The sequence below is a fragment of the Xenopus laevis genome, chromosome 1S (genome assembly GCF_017654675.1).
Source record: "Xenopus laevis strain J_2021 chromosome 1S, Xenopus_laevis_v10.1, whole genome shotgun sequence".
NCBI classification, from domain to species: domain Eukaryota; kingdom Metazoa; phylum Chordata; class Amphibia; order Anura; family Pipidae; genus Xenopus; species Xenopus laevis.
Window position 1 is genome coordinate 153211971 of NC_054372.1, and position 26577 is coordinate 153238547.

The 26577-nt window shown below is 38.7% G+C and overlaps 1 protein-coding gene across 2 annotated transcripts in view; it reads right to left on the bottom strand.

Moving 5' to 3' along the window:
- Positions 1–2079: 2079 nt before the first annotated feature.
- The window catches only part of LOC108707180 (kinase suppressor of Ras 2), a 194194-nt gene continuing 169696 nt past the window's right edge, over positions 2080–26577 (bottom strand). The window contains exons 17-20 of one of the 2 annotated variants that reach the window (XM_041580388.1): positions 16719–16850; positions 13069–13198; positions 12437–12570; positions 2080–6829 (exon numbers count right to left, since the gene is read on the bottom strand). In XM_041580388.1, the coding sequence (XP_041436322.1) occupies positions 6823–6829; positions 12437–12570; positions 13069–13198; positions 16719–16850 (403 nt within the window). In that variant the 3' untranslated portion in view covers positions 2080–6822. Of the gene's footprint in view, positions 6830–12432; positions 12571–13068; positions 13199–16718; positions 16851–26577 lie in introns of those variants that run through there. The other variant, XM_041580389.1, reaches the window with a different exon arrangement.

Below are 26577 nucleotides of genomic sequence, written 5' to 3' on the forward strand. Positions count from 1 at the left end.
GTCTTTTGATGTAAGTGCAGGAAGTGACATCTAGAGGCAGATTTATCAAGGGTCGAAGTTAAAAAAACTTCGAACTTCGAATTCAAAAAGACCAACTGAATAGAGGTCGAATGATTTTGGGGGTCGAAGTGGTCCATATTCGAAACGTACGATAGAAGGAATAGCGCCTTCGATCTACTTTGATTCAAAGTTTTTCCCCCAAAAAACTTCGATCCCTCAAACGCCACCAATTGCCTCCATGTAGGTTCTAGGAGGTCCCCCATAGGCTAAAAACAGCACTTTGGCAGCTTTTAGGTGGCGACTGGTCGAAGTCGAAGTTTTAAGGAGAAAGTACATGATAAATTTCAATATTCGAATTTCGAATCGAAGTTGGACTATTTCCTAGTCAAAGTACACAAAAAATAGCTTGAAATTCAAAGTTTTTTACTTCGAAAATTCACTTTGACCTTTGAAAAATCTGCCCCCTAGTGATGGATAACTTAGGCAGGCGCGGCGAAAAAAGTTGGACGTGCGCTGGAATAGTCGATTGCGTCAAAACTGTTTCATCAACATTATTCGGATGCCCATTGACTAAAATGCAGGTGTCACAATTTCACAAATTTTTTGCCATTTCATAAATTTCATGGGAAATTCATGAATTTTTGGCAAAGCAAAATGGGACAAATTTGCCCATCACTAGTGACATCCCTAGTTTCATTGTAAAAGCCTTGGAACACTGGGTCCACATGAACCAGGATAAGGATAAAACTTAGCAGATCTACTTCTGATTTTTTTTAATCTACATCATATCTGATTGCATCCAATTATGTTGATGAATATATTGTACGCACAGGGTTGGACTGGGGGGCCCGGGGCCCACACAGACTACTATCCCAGGGCCCCATGCCGGCCAAGTGCGTCGCACCCGTGCGCAAGCACACGGTGCTGCGTTTGTGTGTACTGCGGTTTTGCGCATGCACACACACAGTGGGCACAAATCTTTTTTTTTCCCACAACCTCCGACAAAGGGGGTCGCGGCATTAAGAAGAAGATGAGGGTCTGGACCTGGGCCAGCGGGGCCCACAAGAGTCAGGGCACACTGGGTTTTTTCTCTGTGTCCCGTCGGCCCAGTCCAACCCTGTGTACGCAAAAAAATACTAGGAGTCATGGTTACAGAACATGTTTCTTCAATTCTGTGTATATTTTGACTGAACCAACATTTCTTTTGCTATGTAGAAACATGGATATTTTGTAAGGTTTTGTAAGGTTTAAATGCAGTTATTGTAGAAATGTTTTGACATTGTGTATTTAACAACTGAATTTGAATTTACAGCAAGAGAACATATGATATGGTCATTAGTGGTTAAACTGCTGTATGGGTAAAAATACAAACACCCGAATGTTGACCTTTTTTCCATGTTGTTGCATAATTTACCATTGTAGTGATTTTCTCTACTTGAAAATATATTTGTCCAAATACAGACTTTGCCGTGGATGGCCATTAAAGAAAAATGTATCCCATAGTGAAAAAAGACAACAAAATAACAATATGTAAGTGCTGGAAATCATGCTGCAATTTTTCACTTGTGGTGCAAAATTCCAGAGGGAAATTCAATATATGGTTTAGTAAATTGAAGGAATATGTGAGCTTGGGGGTAAAAAAATATGCAGATGCTAAAATATAAATAAGTAAATAAAAACACAAGAAATTTAATCTAGGACTCAACTTTTGATATATAAGAAATTGTAGTAAAATTTGTACAACAAAAGCATGAAGGGGGTTATTTATTAAAGTCCGAATTTATCTTAATATTTTCTGAAAAAAAACTCTGACCAAATCCAAACAGTTTTTTTACCTTATTTATTAATACACTTTCCCGAAAACTAAATTTTTCCTGATTTTTGCCCGCAAACCACAAAATCTTCAGATTATTGCACAAAGATCATAAAATCTTTGGTACTTCTCCTATTGACTTATATGCAAGCTTGGCAGGTCTGAGATGCCGGATTTTTGGATTGAACTTTTCCATCCTCAGGGTATAATAAATCCCCGAAAAAATTGTGTTTTTTTTCCAATAAAAATTCAGATTTTAAACTAAAAAGTTTTAGAATTTTTGGCATTCGGAATTTAGTAAATAACTCCTTTAAGTTTTTAAAAAAAATTGCTTTTATAGAATGTTTGAGTAGGATGATGTGCAATAATAATTGAGACAGATATGATAAACTGATAACAGCTAGCTATTCCTGTGGACTCTTGAAAATATGCAGTGTATTAATTAACGTCACTCTTCTAGAACAGGGGTCCCCAACCATTTTTACCCATAAGCCACTTCCAATTAGGGATAAAAGAGTTGAAGAGTAACACAAGCATGAAAAAAGGTCATAGCAGTTCCAATTAAGTGCTGTGATTATTTGGTAGCCCTATGAGGACTGGAAGCCTACAGGAGGCTCTGTCAGGTAGTATATGTATGCAAACAAAGCTTGCCTCCAAGCCAAGAATTCAAAAATAAGTACCTGCTTTGAGGCCACTGGGAGCAGTATCCAAGGGTGGGAAATGTGTTTCTCGCGAGTCACTGGTTGGGAATACCTAATCTAGAATTTCCTAAATGACAGATGGAGCAGCAATGGCAAGGAGTGACCACGTTGCATGACCAGTTTATATCTATATAGACTGAGCAGAGTCAAAAATACTATTCATAACAAAAGCTCCAAAGACCATGATATTAAATCTGGATAAAAGTATTTATGGAACTGATTGGTTCCCTTATAGCCACAATATTAAAAACACACACACTGGCAGGAGAAAAGGAACCACTGCTACAAGGCAACATGCCTAAAGGTTGTCATACATTGTAAGATTTGCTCATTTTGCAAGGTCGCCAAACAAGCAAATCTTTCCTGAAACAGGACTAACATGGGTGGGTGATATTGTGGTAATGCAATTGTTTGAACCTATGGAGCAAGGGCCACATCAATGAGGCGATGCAGTCCTCGAGCTAACAGAAAAATCGAACCAGCCCGATCGAGATCTGGCTGATTTTTGCCAAACAGGGAGGCCTGTCGGAGGGCCCCATACACGGGCAGATAAGCTGCTGAATCAGGACCTGAATCTGCAGCTTAAATGTGCCTGTGTATGGCCACCTTTAGAAAGAGAAGGAGGGCTCCCATTGGAGGAAAGTTCTGGTTCTGATGGGAATTAAAAAAAGGAGGAAACCAATATATTTTGCCTGTATTATGTCAAGCAACACATTTGACAAATGGAAAATAAATCCCTAGGTCCTTTTCTATTATGGTGTATAGTTTATTGTACAGTAAATTGGAAATATAATAAATGCCTTCATTTACACAGTTACATTCTAAGTCACATGAATTTTGGGCCACACAGATGACAATCCATAACCCAGATGGAGACCGACAGTGTCAGGCCAGACGCACTAGGCAACCTGGCCAGTTACGTTGCCTCCCACCTCCCTGTTTGCGCACACACGCTTGAACAGATGCACACAGTCCCTCTCACTATAAAGGATCAGCCTGGCATGAGTGAGGCCAGCGGGATAAGTGGTAGAAAAGTGTGTGGCTGGTGACCCCCAAGTAGGCAATTGCCTATTCTGCCTATCCCTAGTGGAGACTGAAATGTATTTTTATGACCACCCCCTTTCGCAGTTTTGCTAGTGGTTCAAATGTATTGACAGTGTCTTATACAAAGGCACATTTGGATGATGATTGGGTGATTGACAATTATTTGGTAATTGTTTGTCCGAAAAACGATGCAGTTCTGAATTTTGAATTCCGTAAATTAGTACTAAATGTACTAAATGTATTCAATTCTGAGAAGAAATGTGCCATAATGCATGTGCTATTTATTACATACTATGTATAGAAAAGTTAAGTCATATTAAATGAATTTGCAGTGTTGGAAAGAGCTAGGCCTGACCACAGCTAAGTAAAGGGCAAGTCAGAGAAACTAAAGAACACAACCTTTTAGAAAAATGTATTCATTTTACAGGAGATCACAGTGATTTTCTTTTAAAAAAAACCCCTTCTATTAAGCTCTTTATTATGAAAGGTTTTAGTCCTTTTTTGAGGAGACATTGTTTAGCATTGCCTGGTTCTAAAAGATGTGCTAAAGAGATAAAATGTTGTTAATAGAGTAGTCATTTAAAGCCTCACCAATACTGAAACAACATGAAACATGTTGCTTCAGGGCATGAGCTTTAAGGGCAAGTAGGGCCAGTCTCAAGGGATGCCAGATAATGTCCTTAGGTCATTTACAAAATACATGTTATTGCATTATATATTAACTGGTAGATTTGTTTTGACTTACATCTTTGATATTCAGCCTACATCCTTATAGCTGCTAAACGACCTGACTCTGTATTTCTGTAGCCAATGGCTGTTGGGGGTGCTCAAAGTTTTAGCTTAGCAACAGGTAAAAGACTTGTGTGGGCACATCCTTGCATTACACTTCATTCACCCTAAATTGTGCCTATCTCTGGCCCACTGGCTCAAAATACTTCCAAGTGACCTGCAAATAAATGGGTTCCATTAAGAACGATCAAAACCTGATTCTGATATTAAACAAATGGCACACGTTACACAGAAAGGTATGGTTGAATTGGATTCATTCTTATGCATAATGTATTTCCCTTCAGTAAATCTGATGCTGCTCCTTTATACAAGATTTACATCTATGCATTCCAGTAACAAATTGTAGGCTAAATGCTGCAGAATATATTAAATAACATGCAGTCAATCACTTTCCTTCAAAGTAATATAAAATATTTTTTATTCAATCTTGATATATACTGCGCTTCATGTCCTAAGAAAAACTGAAAGTGAGTTTGATAGTTAAAATATTAATTAAATGCTTAGAAACAAAGATCAAATTGGGGAAGCCAGAAGTATTCCCAGGAGTTAGATTTTTTTTACCTTTTGTTTATAAAAATTTTCCAGACGAAAATCAAAATTTATCAGAGTTCTTCAGCTGCTTTTAGTGTTCAGTGCATCTTAGGAGCAGCACTGAACACTAACTCCTATCTGAATCCTAAATCCCTAATGCAAATTCCATTCAGGGAAAAACAGTTTGACAATCCTTTAATTGTTGAACTGCTAAATTTGAAATGATTAGCCCAGTTTTTATAACAGGTAAGTAATGTTACTGCTTATTAAAATTGACCATGGTTTACTTATCAGTCCCTGAGAAAGGCACCAAGAAACAATGGAGGAATTCTCACAGCAGATGCTCTTTCCTTTCTCAATGACAGTACATTACATGATACAGTAGCGGATTTACAGTCATGGGATTAAACTCAGGAGGGAGAGGGAGTGAAACAACAGAGGAAAACTCAAAGTGGTTATTCTGCAATTTACAAAAATGATGGAAACACTAGGTAGCTGCATGATATAGTTGCTTTCATTTTTGTGCTGCTGAGGATCTTTACATTTAATATAGGACAGAACTAATTCCATGTGTTTGCTAAAAATGTATTTGAATTTTACTTTAATATCGGATATTGTAAATCTTCTCCTGCCAGCGAAACAGTCATTTTTAAGGCTCAACCACTAAACAACATTGAAAATTAGTTCAATTTCTCAAATGAGAGCAGAAACTTTGAAAATGTTCCTAATACTAAACAATATTCCTTGCAAAACAAATCTCTAAACCTCAAAAGGCTAAAATAGAAATGAAGAGAGCATCAGGGGAAGGGTTTCAGCCCATACACCATGCACATCTTGCCTTTGGATTGCAAATGATGACTCTATAGATCAATTTCAAGCCTTAACTCTTGGAGAAGCAAAAAAGCAGTGCACCTTCAATCTTTAGGTTGCACTGTTTCCAGTTTCATTAAATAAAGAGTTCACTTGGGAAAGAGCCTGCAACGTAAAAACTAGCCTTTGGTACAGCACAGAATAATTGTTATTTCTTGACTAAGCAACACTTTCTTGTTAGAGTATGATTTAAGGCTGGACCAGTAGGATGTCTGTCTGTCAGGAAATTGTTTAAAAATGTGAAATGGATCTTTATGAAAAAAAATATTTTAGTTCTGTGCTACATTTCTGCTCAATAAAAAGCTCTCCCTTTTATCTTTGCATTCCTCCCATGAGGTCAGTAGAATGCATCATGCTATCAGTGACAAGTTATAGCCTAAAAAACACGTACACAAAAGCTCCCACAGATCATAGTAACTTATGAAGCATCCCACAGATAGACAATCACTTTTCAGTCCAGAAATTGGAATCGGAAGATGATTTCAGATCTCCCAACCGACTACGTTCATTTTATATATCCTAAAAAAAATAAAATTGTTTTCTTGGAATCTGTTTTCCATAATAATGTGAACATACAACAGACTTTCTTTCCTTAGTCAAGACTGAGTTTCCCCAACCACATACACCTTTACCGCTAGCAAGGGCCACAGGACTATGATGTCACAGTGTTCTGCAGCTGCGTCTAGCCTGTAAGCGGAGCATAATCAGGTTCAGTTAAGAGGTATGTGCAAAACTGATCCTTATAAATCAATACAGCGCATATAAAGACATATTTCTTCAACTTCACTAGCTCTGGCCAAATGAGCGCAGAGTCTCAACTCTCCAGCACTAAGTCTCTGAGAAGATTTCAGAGCTATGTTCCCATCCACCTGTGGGTTTATACAGAGTGGGCAGCACACCTCTGTTCCTCACATATACGAGTGAACTTCCATCTGCTTCTCATGTCTGCTCACCGTCCTACATTCCACCTTCAGATTTTCCACAGATTGAGAAGGAAAAGAGTAGTGTTTGGGGAGAAGGCAGATGAGGAAGAGGGGATACTGGGATGCCACAGCACCACCCCAGGGTTGACGGTCACAGCCTAGATGGAAAAAATATATATAATTATTTAAATATCATATTAAAAGAAAGCATTCTTTACAATTCTTTTAATATCATCTTTCTACAATCTGAAAACAAAATGAAAGAAATCACTAGCCCAACCATTCAGGCTTTTAGGATAATGTATTAAAGGCCCTGATCACATCAGACATTGGTCATGAGAACATTTGGTTAGCTGATTCAGTATCAACTTTCAATGGTCAACTATCTTCGTCTTTGAGTGGAAGCTTTAGGAGATTAACTAAGGAGTTGCATAGCAATACAAATGCTCACTGTTTCAGTTTCAAGTTACCAAACTGACTTTTATACTCAATTATTTATACCAGGTGATCATTTTCCTTGTATGTTACACATAACTATAGGTTAATGAATATATTTTTAAACTTTAATTATCTCTTATGAGTTGTAATTTTAAGTGCAATAAATATTACAGGGAATAAAAACCTAATGGAGTTCCCCACACGTTTATAATGAAGTTTTTGTAAGTAGATATCTCATTGGTGAATTGTCTTGTATCAATAATTACTTTTTATGGGCAAAGACACAGTGGGACAGCATTACAGTTGGGCTTAGAATCCATTTAAGGGTTACAACAGTTTAGTAGCAAGCCCACAGATTACTGGTAGCCTCAGGAAGCCCTTTCAATGTAACATCTATATTCACTTCTAGCACGTCATGCATTCTGGCCTAGTGTTCAAAAATGTTCTTGACCATGATGTCAGAATTTTGATTATGGAATATGCTGGGGGTAGATTTACTAGTTATTGGTATTTTCACTAAGTGGTAATGATGGTTACTGCTCATTCACAAAATACTTTGAAAACTACTCTTACAATGATGGGAATCCTTCATTATCCTTTGAGAATCCCCCACTTGTTTCACCACAAATATCTTCAAATTAGGTGAACAATATTGTGAAATCCATTCCAAGTAATAACATTCAGACAGCACAGTAAATGACACTGATTCAATGATAAGAGATGAACAAGCTAAACACCTTCTCTAACAGTCATTACAAAAGCAGAATAAGGATGGAAAATATGGAATTAATATATGTAGATCCTTGTAGATTGAACTTTACAGCAGTAAAAGGTTCAGGAAACCCTCAACAACATGGAATAAATGTCTTGAGATGATTACTGGAATCAGAATAGGGGTTAAACAATTTAAACTAAAGCTCTCCTGTATGTGGAAAGAAAAATATAACGCAGAACCAATCCCCTGCCGCTGCCTCCACAGAACAGATAAGCGCCATTAGCCTTCTGCAGATACTTTGGAGGTTATGAACTACAATCCACAATATCACTATTTTTACAGTCTTTATCAATAAATGTACTCAAAAATATCTGGTGCTGGAAAAGACTCGATGAAATCTTAAAAGATTCCCAATTATCGCCCAAAAGCTATAAATTATTCGGATTATGGTACGAAACCCAGAGCAGACCGTGATATCTTCCAATTGTAAGCAGGACATCTGTCGATGACTTCTACATGACCTTGGCAGGTTAAAGATGGAGTATATTTTTTATTCTGACTTTTAACACCATTGGTTTTTTTTTTCTATGAAAATTGGGTTTTCCCCTATAAAACTCCTACCACAAAAAAATCTGAATTTACTAAATAATCCCCTTTGTGTTTGTATTGAAAAATACATAGATCTTGCTTTATAAACTTATAATCAAGAATGCAACATTGCTCTGTTGTAAACTGGTCAGTTAATTGTGTTGCTAGACATAAAGTTGTAGAAACATTATCAGAGTTAACAAAAAGGTCAAGAAATAGCTAGTGCGTGTTAATTAATTTTCTTTATGGGTAAAGACCTGGTCTTTTTGGATTACTTTATGCTGTGCATCTCCTGAAAGCAGAGCAGATACCTGTCAGAGTTTTACAAAGCGTAGGAGCAGCTGGTAACTGTTGCCATGGCTATTCTGCCAATGGCAGTGTCATTAAGTCCGCAAGTTAAAATTACATGCTGTTTCTTTTATGCCCTCACCTAAGCAAAAGGTTTATTTCATTTCAGGAATTGAAAAAAAAAATGTTTGAACACCTTTTATCTGGTGCAGTTTTCTGCTGATAGGAGCCCAGGGATTCAGGTAAGTCAATACAATCACTTGGGGGTGCCTAACATTTGGCACCCCCAAGTGCACCAAGCATTTCCTTCTCCATTAAAGGGCCAGTCTACCTCTTTGTTCAACATGAGTGCTATGAATATGGCTTATACTGAACATATTTTATTGTTATAATTAGGAAAAATCTATGATTTTTCTAGAGCTATACAGGACAAACAAGGTAAGTGAAGGTACTTCCTGTTTGGTACTTGTGAAGCAGATAATTAGATTTTTGAATGATACCCCCCATACACACACACTCACACACAGGGTCGGGCCAAGGTAGTTTAGCACCCTAGGCAAGGGTTCCAATCAGCAACTCCCCCATCTGAACCTGTGCCAGCAGCCAACAATGAGCCCAGGCCCAGCCATATTTATTAATACTGTACTGCAGCAGGCCCCAAGCCCCCACCTGTACCTGTGTGCCCAACCAAAGCGCCCATGATATAGACTGTACCTATTCCAGCAACAGCAAGCGTCAAACTTCAATATAAGGAAAGGATGGATTAGGAAAGTAGTAAAAGGCAGCTGCCCAAACGCCCAGGGGCCCCAGCCAGCAGGAGTCAGGACAGACAGGTCTCTTCAGCGCCGAGTTACTGTTCCATCTAGCGTGCACAGGCACAGCTGGTCCTCTCTGCCCAACCCCAACCGATCCTTTGTAATGAATGAAGTCTTGCGTCGCAGCCCACTGCGCATCCGCGCGTCAGAATAGAAGGCACCAACTAGTAGTCACGCTCCAGTGGGGGGAGCGTTTTTAAAAATTTTACAGGCTAAAACAGGGGGTTGGTACATGCAATTCTTTTAAAATTATAATGCTTTTATAAAGGCCAAGTGAACTAAACTGTAAAAAAAAAAATGTCCACCTGAGAAGTGCGCCCCCCCCCAGTGATTGTGCCGTACACGGTTGCCTACCCTGCCTACTACCCCTTGGCCTGGCCCTGCTCACAAACAATGGATTGCTTGCTGCTAACAAAACACTCACAACAAAAGACAAGGACCAATTGGCAAAAGCGGGGAGTAGTTTCAGTTTCCCTTTTTGTCCTGTTTAGCTTGATATAACAAAACTACATTGATTTATCCTGATTAAAACATCAGACACGGGGAGGCACATTTATCAAAGGTCAAATTTCGACCTGTTTTTTTTTAACTCTATTAAATTAGAATATGCTCAAAATTCGATTGGGGGGTTATTTATTGTTTAATAAAAAAATGAATATCTCAAATGTGAATCCAATTCAACTAAGCTCAATTTGAGTTTTTCCTCTGAAAAAACTGGAATGTCAGGAAGGCTAGTAACATGTCCAAACTGGTCCCTGGACCTCTGTCATTGACTTATACATGAACTCGGCAGATTTTAGGTGTCGGATAGTCAAATTGGAATTTTAAAAGGGCCAGAGAGTGATAAATCTCAAAATTCGAGTTTGGGTAATTCACAAGTCGAATTTGAGAGTTTCGACCATAAAATGTTTTTAAAAATTCAAATTTTCAATTCGAACCTTAATAAATCTTCACAAAATATATGCACCATAAGCCCAAATCATGCTAAACAGGGCATATACTTCCTGCTATCATGTATATATATAATTCTGCATTTTCTTGTCTACCATTTCTAAATCCCCAGTTTCCAGACAGGGACAAGCTAGTACAATATAAAGAATAAATAAGCATTCAGAAGAGAAACATGTATAAACATCGACATAATCCAGATTGTGAATAATACTATTACTAAAGGATGAAACAAAGCAGTGTCAGTCCTGAGCCCCTGAGTACACTCATGCCATTGACTTGATTAAGAATAACATCACTTATTCTGGTGATAAGATCATCTTTAGTGTTTTAGGAAAAACTTGCACATAAACTGGCCTTTGGCTGGCTGCTGTAAATAACTTCTGCCATGTATCTGAATTTTCACTGGGAAAGATGTTCCTACAGTAAACCATTTATTTTCTCAATGTACATGAATTTTGGAGAATGTACCATTATGTAAGCAGTGGCCAATGGCACGCACCTCCTCTTCAGCATTGTGTTGAAAAAGGCAATGCCCATCGGCATCACTTGGGACTCAGAGCCAACACAGTGATTCCCTTGTACTTTGGTGCCAAAATTGAGAATAAAAGGATGCCAAGGACCTGGTTTCAATGCATGCATATAAGACATGTCTTGCAAGTTCCTAGTGCCTCCAAGTTACTCTGTTTGATCTTCTGGTTCCTGGCCCTCCTGCCTGATTTTGGTCACTCTGATTGCTGACAGCCCTGACCTGTGCCTAAAATTCCACCTAGAGATTCTTAACCCTCTGGAATCTGACACATGGGCCCCCACCACCTCCTCCGGACCGCTCAGCCACAACCCACCTCCGGGCCCCCCATGCCACCATGTGTACCTGTTTTTTCAATCGGGGTTGGAAGGGAGAAGATCAGGAGCAGCACGGGTCTGTGCAGACAGTGAACGGGTGCAGTCTGGGTCAGCGAGGCCCACCAGGTTTTTACCCGGTGTTCCACTGGCCCAGTGATGTAATATATATTAATAAATACAGATGAAGATGTACGTACAAAGGGGCAAATGTATTAAAGGGAACCTGTCACCCTAAGAAATAACTCCAAATCCTTTTTACAGTGTTATTCAAAAAAAATAAACTTCACTTACACTGTATAAACTATTTCAATCTTATTTTTTTTAGTCTTGGAATTACATTAAACAGGCAGGAGCCATTTTGTGGAAACTGTTATGAAGGCAAGCTTTAGATCATGCCCAAATCTTGCACTTGTGCATACTGTATAAAATGTAGACTTAAAATATAGTCATTTTAAAATTAATTAATACATAAATTAATTATTCCCCTTTACAAAGCACATTATTGAAAAAGCAACAGTCCAGAGAAAAACAGCTGTGCTGATAAATGTCAACAATGTAAGAATATAGAAGAGGACTAGACAATAACCTATATTATAATGTATTCACCAATAGATCCACCCAGAGGATGTATGGACATCCTTTGAGGTGACAAGAAACAACTTCATTAGATTGCTTAAAGACATCAGGGTATATTTATCAAAAAAGTGAAGTTAGAGATCACAACAGTCCCCTAGAGTGAAATTCCACCACTCTTCATTCATTTCTTTGGGATTTTTAAAACAGTATTTATCAATGGTTGAAAGTAAAAGTTCATCCTTTGATAAATATGCCTTTCAAAATCCCAAAGAAATTTGATAACTATACCCCATGGTTGGATGACTTTTTAGCAAGAGTGACAGTGAAAGGATACTGAAGTAAACTCTAGGTATAAAGTTGATCAGTGGTCTGGTCTGATTTTACCTGACTTATAAAAAATATATCCTTAAATCTGAGAATATTAGATCTTCATTAAGAAAATGGTTAAAAACCTGAAAAGGGGGGTGCAATGTCTTCATTGTCCATCTGACTTGAGTTTGAAGTGAAATACTATATGTTATTTTAAATCTAAAAGAATTACAGTAACTTACTCTGCTGACTTCCAGAAATGCCCAGGATGGGAAAGACGTCTGTTCCGCTTTGGCAATTTCTCCAGCATCTCCATTAATTTAGTGAAAGTTGGCCTTTCTTCTTGTTCAAACACCCAGCAGAACATCAGAATGTCCTAGGAAACGCACATTAATCCAGAGAAATGTGTTTGTGTTATTTATTTATTAACCTGAAAGCTTTATTGATCATTGAAAGTTGTTAGAAGATCTAACTATTTGTGATACCTTAACATTTACTGTGTCATCAATATAGATGTAGCACCAACCTAAATCCAACCGATGGAACATGTGCCATAGGAATTGCCTTATATTAAATGTCTCTTAGACGTAAGCTTTCTTAATGTGTTTTAATTATGAAACTAAGCAAAGGCAGAGGTTTAAAAGCCAAAGTTGTTTTGGGAACTTTACCAAGGATCTGTGTTATCAGCCTTGTTACACTATTCAAATGTTATCAGGGATACAAAGAATCCGCTGCAGCATTCTTGTAAAATGGAGCCGCTTAAAGGCACTGACACTAACTACCCCTTGGATTATTTGGGGAAGGCAAATTGTAGCATGAAAACATGAAGCTCAAAAAAACAAAGCATTGCATTATTAGCAGGATATAATCTCACCGAGATCTCCTTTCCCATTCCAATCTGGGTCAGATTTGGCTTCATCCCTGATCCCACTTGCCAAATAATTGCTTCAGCTGGCTGGCTTTTGAAAGGCCACTCTCTTGCATGCAGCTCATACCAAATTGTCCTGTAAGGTTTAGATTTAGGAACATGTTGTTATTATTTATGTAGATAACAAAACCACATCTGTATTTGATATAGCAAGAATTAAATGTATTATCTCTCTTATCTCTGTGCTATCATTCCTTTCCTATCATTCTTAAAAAATAGATGTTATACAATATTTTACACATGCTTTATCCTGGAAATAAAAAGTGATGTACATATTATACAAAGGGTTTAACAAATCTCATCCCATGAAGTTGAAATCAGCCTTTCTTTTCCTTATTGCATAAAAGGAGAAGCCTAACTTAAATGATACATTGGGCCAGTGCTCCTGTTAGCAGAAATTTGCCCCGACCCGGGGTTCCTCTCAGCAAGCACTACATAGCAATCCTCTTGTTTAGCTTCTCTTCAAAATCCCAGCGCCAATGCATGCACAGTAGGATAAAAAGGCCATCTTTTCTGTTAAAGTTTTACACTCTACTGTGCATGTGTACCTATACAAATCAAGAAGAACCAAGAAGAGGATCACTCAGTGGTGCTAGTCTAAATAGCCCTGTCTAGTAAATGCATTCTAAAATCCCTCTCCAGAGGTAGAGTACTATAACCATAGAGAAATAAGCTTCACACAAAAGCAGCGGGATTGAATATCCCTAAGTAATTTCAACCATGAGAATAGGAGAATTGGAAAGCCAGCTCTTGGACCTTAAAAAACTTCAAGAATCTTCAAGTAACCAGAGGCTAAAGAGTAGTTAAGAGCTCCAAGACCAGACTTTGTAAGAGGTAAAAGACGTAACAATGCTTTAGGCGAGTCAGCCTGTGAAGTTCTCATCAGACATCAGATAAATCAAGATTATATTCCCCTAGCCACTGAAGTGACAACGTTCAACAGACTGTTTTTTCCTGCCATTTATACCTCTTTATTTGCATGAATCAACCCAGTGTGGAAGCATTTACTTCACTATATTTCACATGCCTCTATTATGCTAGTGTTTGTATAGTGTCTTTCATAGCTTTCTGTTGTCAGTGGGGTTGATGTTTGCTTTCTGCCTTGCATCTTTTTTCCTATTCTTTGTGTATTTATTTGTGTAGGTAGGCTTTTCTTACCATATACAGATTCAGCAACTGATATTAAATCCCTCTAGACACACCAATAACACTCCAAGAATTAGTAGAGAAAATAAAAGACCTACAATGTAAAAAAGCCGCCGGTACAGATGGAATCCTGCTGGAGATGATTAAATACAGCTCCCCAAAAACACATGCTGCAATAACAGAACTCTTTAACCTTGTCCTTAGTGTTGGTCACTTCCCTCAGATATGGAACCAAAGCCTCATAACACCGATCCAATTACAGAGGGATCTGTGTGGGCAGCACAATGGGCAAACTGTTCAACAGTATCCTAAATAGGCAAATCCTCACATTCCTAACCCAGCACCATGTCCTCAGCCAGAGCCAAGCAGGGTTCATGCCAAACCATCGCACCACTGATCACATCTACACCCTGCACAGCCTCATCAGGGACCATGTCCACAATACAAAACATGGAAAAATATTTGCCTGTTTTGCAGATTTTAAAAAGGCTTTCGACTCAGTGTGGCACCCAGGACTATTCCTGAGACTTCTGGAGAGTGGGATAGGAGGGAAGACATATGATGTCATTAAAGAGCTCATATACTGAAACCAATGCAGCATTAAGATTAACGGGAAGAGAAGCGAGTGGAGTCAGACAGGGCTGCAGTCCAACGCTATTTAACATCTACATCAATGAACTGGCAGCAGCATTAGATTCCTCCTAAGCACCAGGATTGAAATGACATGACAGTGAGGTGAAGTTCCTGCTGTATGCTGATGATCTTCTTCTCCTGTCTCCAACAGAGAGTGGCCTGCAAGCCAGACTTGCAGTACTGGAGAAGTACAGCACAACATAACGAAGGTCATGGTTTTCCAAAAGAAGTGTAAACAAAGCAAAAATCCCTCCTTCATACTAAACAACTGCACACTGAATGGCACTGACAGCTATACCTACCTTGGCCTAGATATCAGCCAATCAGGAAGCTTTAAACCAGCAATAGCTGTCCTAAAAGACAAGATGTGCAGGACTTTCTATGCCTTCAGAACACACCTGTACCACCTTAAACCACCGGTGAGAGTCTGGCTAAGAATCTTCGTCAGTGTCATCACTCCAATCCTCCTCTATGGAAGCGAAGTGTGGGGTCCTGTCACTTACCCCGATCAATCCAAATGGGATTCTAGCCCAACAGAAATATTCCACCTGGAATTCTGTAAGCACCTTCTCCAGGTCTACAGGAGAACCTCAAACTCTGCCTGTCGGGCCAAGCTGGGCAGATTTCCCCTAATGTTTGCCATACAGAAGAGGGCGCTCTCATACTGGGCACATCTACAGAATAGCAGCCCCATGACCTACCATCATAAAGCCTGACTGAACAACCAGACCCGGGGCAAACCATGCGCCTTGAAACAACTCATCAGCACCCTGCCCACCCAAGACTCCCACAAACTGACAAATGGCCAAATAACACAAAAAATAAACAAAGTCAAAGAGCAATACGTTTCTGACTGGAGGAACGAAATATCAAATTCCCAGAAACTTTCTATCTACCAATCACTGGGGAGAGAGCACAGACTGGCCCCATATCTGGAAAAGCTACAGAACCCCAAAGACAGACAGATCCTGAGTATGTACAGACTTGAGTGCCCACAACTTGTAGATAGAACTGGGATGGCACAGACAGACCTACAGACCCAGAGAGAACAGACTGTGCCAGCGATGTGACCAGGAGGCAGTGGAGGATGAGGCCCACGTCTTGCTACAGTGCTCCAAATACTCTGAGGGACACCCACCCACTTCCAGAGATTCTCCCGTTACATCCCAGATTTCACATCCATAAAAGAAGAGAGGAAACTCCACTTCCTACTGGGAGAAGAGACACTGACAGTAACAATAGCTGCACAATATGTAAGAGACTGTCATAGACTGAGAGAGACCGGACTTTCCCCCATTCCCATAAACTGCCCCCCTAACCCCACCCATTTGACCCCTCTACCTGCTTTTGCAATGCTTAATGTATTTGGTCCTGCCAATAAAGCATTGATTTGATTTGATTTAAATCTGGTAACATTTCTGTAATATGTGAGACATGTTATGGCTATTTTTCCATTTTTGAAGCTATTGCTTCTGTACATGTTATTATAGTGGGAGCATCAGTATATTTGTTTTTTGTTGTAAATTTATGAAAAACAAATCAGATATATTAAGGGTGCTAAATGTAAACGAGCCCTTATGCTTTAAATGTTTCTCTGGGAGACTGTAGGCTAAGGTGCATTTAATGTTGATGCTGAGAGTTATAGGTAAAGAATAACATGATGGGAAATGTATTGAGATATAAGAAATAGAAAGTGGTCACAACCTGCTCAACAAATTAATAATACTGATTTTTCACTAATTTTGCAAGAATTAATAACAGCAAAATAAGAAAGTAATGATCAAGATTAGATTTTCAGAATAATTACCATCACCTACCCCAGTGCAAATACATCAGAGTGTTTTGAGAATGGAAGCTTGTCTTCTTCTGTGTCAGGAGACAACTGGCGAATGATTTCTGGAGCCAGATGGCACAGCCAACCATTAGGGATTCGGAGTTTGTCCTCCCGCCTTGAGAAAAAGAAAGATAGAATGAGTATATTTTTCTGTTTAATATAAAACCTGAATGTGGACCCAGAAGTTCAAATCAAAAAGACACTACAGTATACATAACTATGCTAGGACTATGCTAGCTCAGTGGGTTTTTAAGCCTATTTGTTCCTATTAATTGAATTTGACATTAATGCCACATAGATCATGAGTCAAGTATGCAGCTATTCCCAGTATTACAGGTGTGTGGTATTTATGAATATGAGCACAGGAAAATGAATTTCATTCAATGGAACATTCAATTTCTTTTAAAATCGATTTGTCAAGTACAAACATGAACCAGCTTTATATGTAAATTCCTCCTACCATATTATATAACTCAATGTTTAATCGCAAAATAATGTTGATGACACCTATAAACAAAAAGGGCATTAATGGTGGGAGATTTTTTTCAAAGTTTTACATTCTACAATAATTGTTTAGAAAGTCTGGAAATAATCTGGGTTATGGCATTACTGCTTGAGCAGATATACAATCCCTTGTTTCAATAAAAATTAAACAAAATGTAAGAAAATAAACAAAATGGTCTTTCAAACGTATGCTTCATCTACAATGGTTTTCTATTTATTCCACTATCATGGCTCAGCCTTCACATGTTGGCTGTTTCTCAGAAAAACATGCTGATATAGTTTTCAAAAGGTTTTGTAAGGAGGATCTACATTCAGCAGCAGCTGGACCTGATATTGCAACAACACTTCTTTTTAGCATATATGTCCTGCATGTTGTTCAGAGGAAAAAGCTGCATCCCCTCAGGATAGTCATAAGGAGGCCTTTTACCAGAGATGTTGTTGCTTTTCACAACACCCTTCATGTGACTGAGGAGTTACCTCAAAATTAAACTGTTAAAGCAGGGGGCACAAAGTTGAAATTTTGCAGCAGTGGTCCTAAATGTGCGGGCTGGCCCTCAAATATGGGGCAAAAGTATGGCCAGGGTAGTCCAGACTGAAGGCAAATACGATTAGTGGAGAATGTTGGTTATTTGCTTCCTTTTGATACATCTGGAATCCCAGTCTGAAGCTCAGTTAGGAAAATGAGATCTAAACGATTAGAGATCATGTGAGTATTAAATAATTTACTTTATACTTCACATTTATATTTTGTTTTAAATGTCAAATATGATTATTTTCATATTATGCTATATTCACATTAATTCATATTTTCCCCCTTTCGCTTTCTCTCGCTCTCTCTTCCTCTTATTTCTCTTCTTTTATAGTTAATTGATAGCTTATGTTAGATCACTGATTTGTCGTAAATGCTGTTTAAAGCTTAATAAAGTATACAGTACATTTCAAAAATATATATGCGATACAAAAAAAGATTTGCTTAGAGGTTCCAAGCTGCTGTAATATTCTAAAGAAATGCACTGTTGTCAAATAGTAGAAAAATACATTTAATATAGGAATATTGAATTATGTTCTTAAAAAAACTAATTTTAAGTTGCAAGTGGAAATTTGTTAATGATACAAGAGTTATCAATATGAAATGAATTACCAATCAACAATTGGTACATTGATCAACAATAGGTGAGTAAGTAGTTCCAACTGCTGTTCTTCACTGTTTCTCTTCAAAAACCTCAACTCTCTGACTGCACGATGTTAGTTTTATGGAATATGCATGCATGTGTCTTGAGAAAGCACAGTAGCAACACATATGATCGGTTATGTGCTATCCAGAATGTATAAACTAAAAACTTTTAAAAAGTAAACAGATAGATCAAAACAGCCATGGCATGCCTTCTGTTTCTCTTGGCTATTTTCAATCACGAGTCTGATTCCCGCAAGCCTTCAAAGCTTTTTTTCTTTTTATAGAGGCTGAGCTTATTCATTTTGTTCCTCCTTTCCATCTCTTGTATGTTGCTTGGAACCTGTTCTTTTTATCATATGCAAACACCCTGGTCTTATCCTTTCTTTCTTTCTTTGTGATAAAAAAAGAATTTTAAGCTTCCAAAAAGGTTATTCTTTTCAAGCGTTATTAAGGGCAAATAACTTGGAAACTCAGAAAATGTGCTATCTTAAAGGGATACTGTCATGGGAAAAAACATTTTTTCCAAAATGAATCAGTTAATAGTGCTGCTCCAGCAGAATTCTGCACTGAAATCCATTTCTCAAAAGAAAAAAAAAACAGATTTTTTTATATTCAATTTTGAAATCTGACATGGGGCTAGACATATTGTCAATTTCCCAGCTGCCCCAAGTCATGTGACTTGTGCTCTGATAAACTTCAATCACTCTTTACTGCTGTACTGCAAGTTGGAGTGATATCACCCACTCCCTCCCCCCCCCAGTAGCCAAACAAAAGAACAATGGGAAGGTAACCAGATAACAGCTCCCTAACACAAGATAACAGCTGCCTGGTAGATCTAAGAACAGCACTCAATAGTAAAAACCCATGTCCCACTGAGACACATTCAGTTACATTGAAAAGGAAAAACAGCAGCCTGCCAGAAAGCATTTCTCTCCTAAAGTGCAGGCACAAGTCACATGACCAGGGGCAGCTGGGAAATTGACAAAATGTCTAGCCCCATGTCAGATTTCAAAATTGAATATAAAAACATCTGTTTGCTCTTTTGAGAAATGGATTTCAGTGTAGAATTCTGCTGGAGCAGTGCTATTAACGGATTCATCTTGAAAAAATTTTTTTCCTCATGACAGTATCCCTTTAAAGCTGTTGATTTAATGTAGAAGTCAATGGGAGTTGTAGTTTCAAATTTCAAGCTATTTTTTAATTTTTCAAATCACTTAAAAAAACAAAGAAAAACTTGAAGACATGAACTTTTTTTTATTACACATGCATTTCAATTGCATGTTGTCAATTCTTCATCATCATTCAGCTACATCTGTTATGTCTGCCATGATTTTATAGTAGCTAGGAAACTGAGCTGCACTTTATTAATACTAATAACTACACTAACTACACTTTTTGGGTTTCTAATCGGGCTTTTACTAAAATAACAATTGCTCAGTGCATACTGCAGTTTTGAGATGATATCACTATTCTGCTCTCCAGTTATTTCAGGATCTTTTGCTCAGCAGAACGTGAGATACAGTAGTAGATTATGCACCCAACTGATATCAATCACATCCCCCGCCTCTAGACAAATCCTACTTTTCTAAAAATAGGGTCAGTCTGTCCCTGTCACCTCTTCCTTCCTCTAGTCTTCCATTTTAACCCTTCAGCCTCTCCTTAATCAAGATTCTTTTTTTTTTAATTATTAAAATATTTTAAAAATCAAAATGCCCTTTTCCCTTTAATACTTGTTCTGGCACTCTATCCTATTCCATATTTATTACATAAGAATCATTCTTGTCTTTAAGGTTTCTGTACTATTTAATTTCATTACAGATCTTCTTTCTCTTCTCTGCACCCCATTTTATTCATACATTTGGGGGCAGATTTATCAAGGGTCGTATTTCGAGGTGATGGGAATTTCTTTAAACTCCCATCACCACGAAATTCGAATAAAAAAAGACCAACCGAAATTTTTTTTAAAAAAATAATCAAATTTTTTAACTTCAGGTGAATATGCTGCATTCGATCTTTTGATTCAAATTTCGGATCGTATTAGATTGAATTCAAAGTATTTTTTGAAAAGTCCACCAAATGACTCCAAATAGGTTCTAGGAGGTCCCCCATAGGCTAAAACAGCAATTTGTCAGGTTTTAGATGGCGAATAGTCGAAGTCTAATTTTTTAATGAGATTAATGATAAATTTAGATTTTTTTCAAATTCGATTCGAATTTGGACTATTCCCTAGTCAAAGTCAGGCCCGGATTTGTGGAAAGGCCACCTAGGCCCGGGCCTAGGGCGGCAGGATTTTATGGTGCGGCATGATGCACAACCACACCCACATTGGTTCAGAATTATTGGGGATGTGCAAGAGATACAATAATTTTTCACATTTCCCATACGCCAATTCCCATTGCTCCGGGCCTGATGATGAATATTTGCACAAATAAAGGGGAGGGGATGGGGGCGACGAACAGCAATGGGCCTAGTGGCGCCTACTATGTAAATCCGGCCCTGGTCAAAGTACACTAAAATTACCTTGAAAATAGAATTTAAAAATTCAAATTTTCACTTCGACCCTTGATAAATCTGCCCTATGGTGTATCCAAATGGAAGTGGCAAAATAAGAGGGATAAAGCAGAAGCTCCAGCATAGATGTGTTAAGTATTCCTATATGTACTATTTTTCCACAAGTTGGAGTTCTGTGTCCTTTGTCACTTTCTACATGCATTCATGTTTTCAGTGTGTAAGTTCTTTTTCTAAAGTAAGAGTCTAGAGTTACAGCAGGGAATATTTTAAACTAAGTAACAATGATTAAATATTGCATTGAAACAATAGGGGGCACATTTACCTAGGGTCGAATATCGAGGGTTAATTAAGCCTCGATATTCAACCGTTGAAGTAAAATCCTTCGACTTCGAATATCGAAGTCGAAGGATTTTGCGCTATTCCTACGATCGAACGATCAAAGGAATAATCGATCGATCGAACGATTAAATCCTTCGATTCGAACGATTCGAAGGGTTTTAATCCATCGATCGAAGGCTATTCCTTCGATCAGGAAATTGTTAGGAAGCCTATGGGGACCTTCACCATAGGCTAACATTGGCCTCGGTAGGTTTTAGGTGGCGAACTAGGGGGTCGAAGTAGCCCATTAGATGGCGAAGTAGCCATATTCGACCATTCGAAATTCTAACTATTTTTCCCTATTCCAAGTAAATGGGCCCCTAGGAGTGACAGATAGTTAGCTGTAGCCTGAGGCTCCTACGAGGAGTAGGATTAAGATCTCCGGTACTAGTTACCCAGAGTAGAGAGAAGTATTTGGCTTTTAAAAGTCACAGACTATCACCTTAACGACATGGATTTAGTTGACATCTCTGGTTTTGTTTTCATTTATGTATATTGAATACATAATAACTGGGCAACCATCATGAGGGCACAGGAAACATCAATCATCAATATTGGGGCCCTGAAAACAAATACTTTGTATTGCAGAAATGTCACAATGGCTCCCAAAATATTGCATTTGTAAATGGTCCTGATGGAAACACGGGGGGTTTCTCATGCATACAACACATACAAATTTAATCAAGAGATCCAATATGTATTTCCAGCTTGCTCTCTACAGGTAACTAAAGAAGGTTTTGTGAAGTATGAAGTGGAAAAAGAAGAACTATAGTGTGGTGTTTATACAAATGGCCTGTAGATGTCACTGTTACTGTGCATACTTCCTGGTAGCTTAAAAGCGAAAGCAAAAGGTTACTGTTGTGTAATGCCTGCATAACTCTGCTAATAAAGCACTGTTATACTCTGCTCATCCTCGTCTACCCAAAACATAACAAATGGCGACAAGGATGGCTCTTCTACCTCCGTCAACGTGGACAATGTAATGGCGAATCCATAGAACAATTTGTAGCAGCTTTGAGAGAGCTGGTTGTTACCTGTGAGTTTGGGAATCTAACAGATGAACTGCTAAGAGACCAAATAGTGGAAAAAACAAACTCACATCGCATTAGAGAGAGACTGCTCCTAGAGTAGGATTTAACCCTTGCAAAGGCTATTACAGTTGCTAGCCAAATTGAAACAGCAGTGGCAGAGGCTAAAACTCCCAGTCAGGGAACTGCTGGGAATGTACAGATTGTGAATTCAGCACTGTGGCCTAATAATGCACAGTCACAGGCAAAATACAGTGCTAAGGAAAGGGATTCACCTACACTGCAAAACCATACAGCTGTGGTGGACTGGTCAGTCTATTCTATTTTCTATCATTTAAAAAGTCTATTTTACTGTTATACTGTGTGTTTTCTATATTTCCTTGCTCAGCTATTTTGCAAAACCATATATCTTTATCTATGCAAGCTAGGATGCAACCAAGAGGAACCTCTTCACAGAAACAGACTCGTTCTAAGAAGGTCACGACAGTTTGTGGTCATGCCCCTATGCACCTGTTCCTGGAAGACGACTGCTAAATTAAAACCGCATAAGGACTTTGTACTTTGTATTTTTTTCCATTTCAAGCTATATATCTATGAAGTTTGTACTTTTCCATTTGAAGTCATATAGCGAAACCGCAAGCTTAGGGGGGTGTCATAACAACCCCCACCTAGCCTATATAACCTTTTGTACCTTACAATAAAGTATGAAGAAGCATTTTGTATACTGAACTGTCTGTGTCAGTGTCATTCCTGCTTATCAGCTAGCTGAACTTATTCACCACAATTTGGAAGGGACAGATACTCTCGGGACATATTTCTGTCCATAACAATTGGCGCCCAACGTGGGGCATCAGGTTCTGGCTGACCACTAGCCGATGCCACGGACAGCAGTCGCCCAGTAGAGGAAAAGGACGGAGACTGATCACCTCCGGGACACAGGTAAGACCTATGTTATTAGTTTCTTGCCTGTGTCATACCTATACCTACTGCTGATGGTGTCTGTTGCCCATATCGACTTTTAACAGCCAGCAAAGACAGGTAACATCTTGCCTGATGCCATTTACCTGACCTGTATAAGAGTATCTTGTCGCCTGTTTATCTACGGTTCATGTTTATTGTCTGTTAACTCCTTACTGGTGGAGGGAAATATAGAAAGAGAGGATAGATTCATACTGAGGGTAGCAGGTGACACGGGATATACACAGGTTCTGCATTTCGTGGGGGGAACGAACCGAGTCGATCGCAGCCCAGCGTCCCGAGCGTAGGACGCAGCGAAGTGTTGAGTAGACACTGGCCCAGCAAAGTCAGTGAATGTTAGGCAGATACGGGATATACATAGATTCTGGCATTTTGTGGGGGAAGTACAAACGTGTCGCCCCCGGAGTCCCGAGCGTAGGACCGAGCAAAGTGTTCTGGAGACACTGGCCCAGCAAAGTCAGTAGCGTCTTCTACAGGGGGGAAGGACAGAAGTGTCCAGGACAAACGTGTCGACCCCGAGAAGTGTATATTACATATCTTCAAAACGTGTGAGTGTGCCAAAACGTTTGGATAGACAAACGTGTCCACTCCATGGTGGCGAGTCCCTGTTGATCCTTAGTTGTGCAAGTCAAGTAGACCCACCAGTAAAGAGGTTGTTATCCCCGGGGGCGTCATTGAGTATTGTAGTGTGTGTCCGATGTCCTGTCCAGAGTGCGTGTGTGGTCTTGTGTTCATCATAGCAGACCAAGGTTATCGTTTAACCAGTGTTAAGACCAAGGGTTATCTAAAGGAAGTCTGCCTTCGACAACGGTCGCAGCCCCTCAGTCTGCACCTATCGTTTAATATAAGGAAAAGGAGTATCTGTCTGTCCTTCATGAATGACATCTAACTGTTTGTTTGTGCATGGAAAATTGTTTATAATACATACTTTTACTACTATCCGTCACTTGTGTTAATCATATATATATATATATATATATATATATATATATATATATATATATATATATATATATATATATATATATATATATATATATATATATATAGTCTATTGGAAATTGATTCGCAAGGTCTCTGAGTTTAGCAACAAAATTTCCAAGAGCCGGCAGGTAAGCCACTTGTTGTTTACCCAAGGGAATTTCTTTTGCTAGTGTTCAGATGTCACAAGCGTTGTTTTAAGTAATTACAACCTATATGTACTGTATATATAGAATATATGTACGGATATGTTTTGATGTTTTGTGATATGTTCCAAATGTTAAAGTATAGGATGTTGATATAATTGTGTTATGGATTGTCTACTGTTAACTGTTTTGTGACCACAACTGTGGATTGCTTCCCCCCTCTCTGTCTTTTTCAGTCATGTGGTCGTCATTCTACATGAGACATAAACTCTGGATTCACTCTGGAGGCAAGCTGTCTTTCTAATCAAATTTATGAGTCCAGGAATTAGGTAACTAGTCGGGAACAGTGAGTAACAGAATTTAGAAAACACATAAGCATTATTTGTTAGGAAGAACAGCAAGTCTCATTGAAAACTACACTACTTGATAGGATAGAAAGTTGCTATCTTGTCATCAGTGTTCGTATTCTATATTCTCCTCTGATAAAAGATAATACATAATGTATGTTTAATTTAAGAGAGCTTGTTAAACATCCATGTTTAAGATTCAGAAAGTAAAAGATTAAGAAAGTAAAATCAGAAGAGTCATTACTGTAAGGAGACACTGCTAAGTTAAGAGATTGCTTGAGATATTTGTGTATGAATGTGTGCATGAGGCAGAGTGTTCAGGCAAGCAGCTGGCCACTGCGTGTCTTGTGTCGTGTAACATTGTTAGTGAACACCACAGATGTATTAAAATAAATTAATAAATAAATATAAAGGTACTACAAAACTGAATACAAGTTTTAAAAGCAACAGACAAGGTTAAATGCTTTGAATAAGCCAAAGCAAACATTGATAAGCAAAATATTTCTCTGTGTTTTATAACTTGTCTCTCTTTTTGACCCCCTTCCCTCCACTCAATTCAGCCTTTCTCAAATTCTTTCTGAAAATTCTTTTTAAATGGTCTAAATAATAAAGTTTTAGGTTTTATGTTAGCATCATGGAATGATACCAGGTATATCAGATGCTTATTTTAATTTTTAATTTTTTTTTTTTGTTTTGTTTTAAAGGAAGAAATATTATTTGATTAACAATACTGTGCATCTCCTTCATTCGACTTCTCAGAAACGCATGTATATAGACTTAACGTTCATTTCCCCGTCGGATTAGACGACAATTGGGGGCATAGTCTATTTGAGATAAGGAAGAACAAGAAAAGCTGCTAGCAGAAGGGTTAAGTTAGAAAATAGAGAATAGTGAGAAGAGACAATTCATCTTTCAGTGCTGAAAACAGCAGCGCTGATACAGGCAGTTCTCAGCCCCGTAGCCTAGCTCTACCCCGCCCATACAGTACAAACTAGAGAAGTGGGGGGGAGAGGCAGGGGCACACACACACACACACAGCACCAAATCTTAGAAGGATTTTTCAAGACGTTTCACAACCCCGTACTAATCCACTCAAATTTGGACAGGAACTCTTGTTTATCCATAGTGCCCATAACCCCAATTGGACTGATATGTTAGTTGTAATCAAACGTGTGTGGTCCAGCGGATTACCAACATCTGCTAGCTAAAATGAATTGGGACATTAACCCTGCTGACCCAGCCCAAGTAGGGGTCCCGTATTTACACAAGCTTCCTTTCTTATCATTGTCCCTTGTCCCCATCCCTGACAGTTACATAGGTAGGGACATCTTTTGTAAACTAGGGTGCAACATATACTGCAAGCAGGATGCAGTGTTTGTGTCTGTCCCACCTCAGTAAGTGTCTGAGATGACTAATGCCCCAGATACAGCAAATCTGTCACTAAAAGAAATGTCTAAGGAGGAACCTACCTCCTGAATTACAATGTGTCCTAGGTGATGTATGGGCTTTCTTACCGACGGATGCCCAAACTCTCACAGCACCCACTGTCCAGGGCGCAAGTAGAGAGGATCCGCCCAGTCATTCAAGGGTTACTTGACAGGGGAGTGTTAATTCACAAGATCAGCCCATCTTGCCAATTAAAAAGCCCAGCAAGAATGAGTGGTGATGTTTCTGTTTGCCGTTTAGGCGATTGCCCTGTTGCACCCGTGCTCTGTTACCATATTTGGTTGCTGCCTCACATGGTCTCACCCACATTTCAAAAGGGGGGAGGTGTGATGCAGTATCAAGAGTGTGG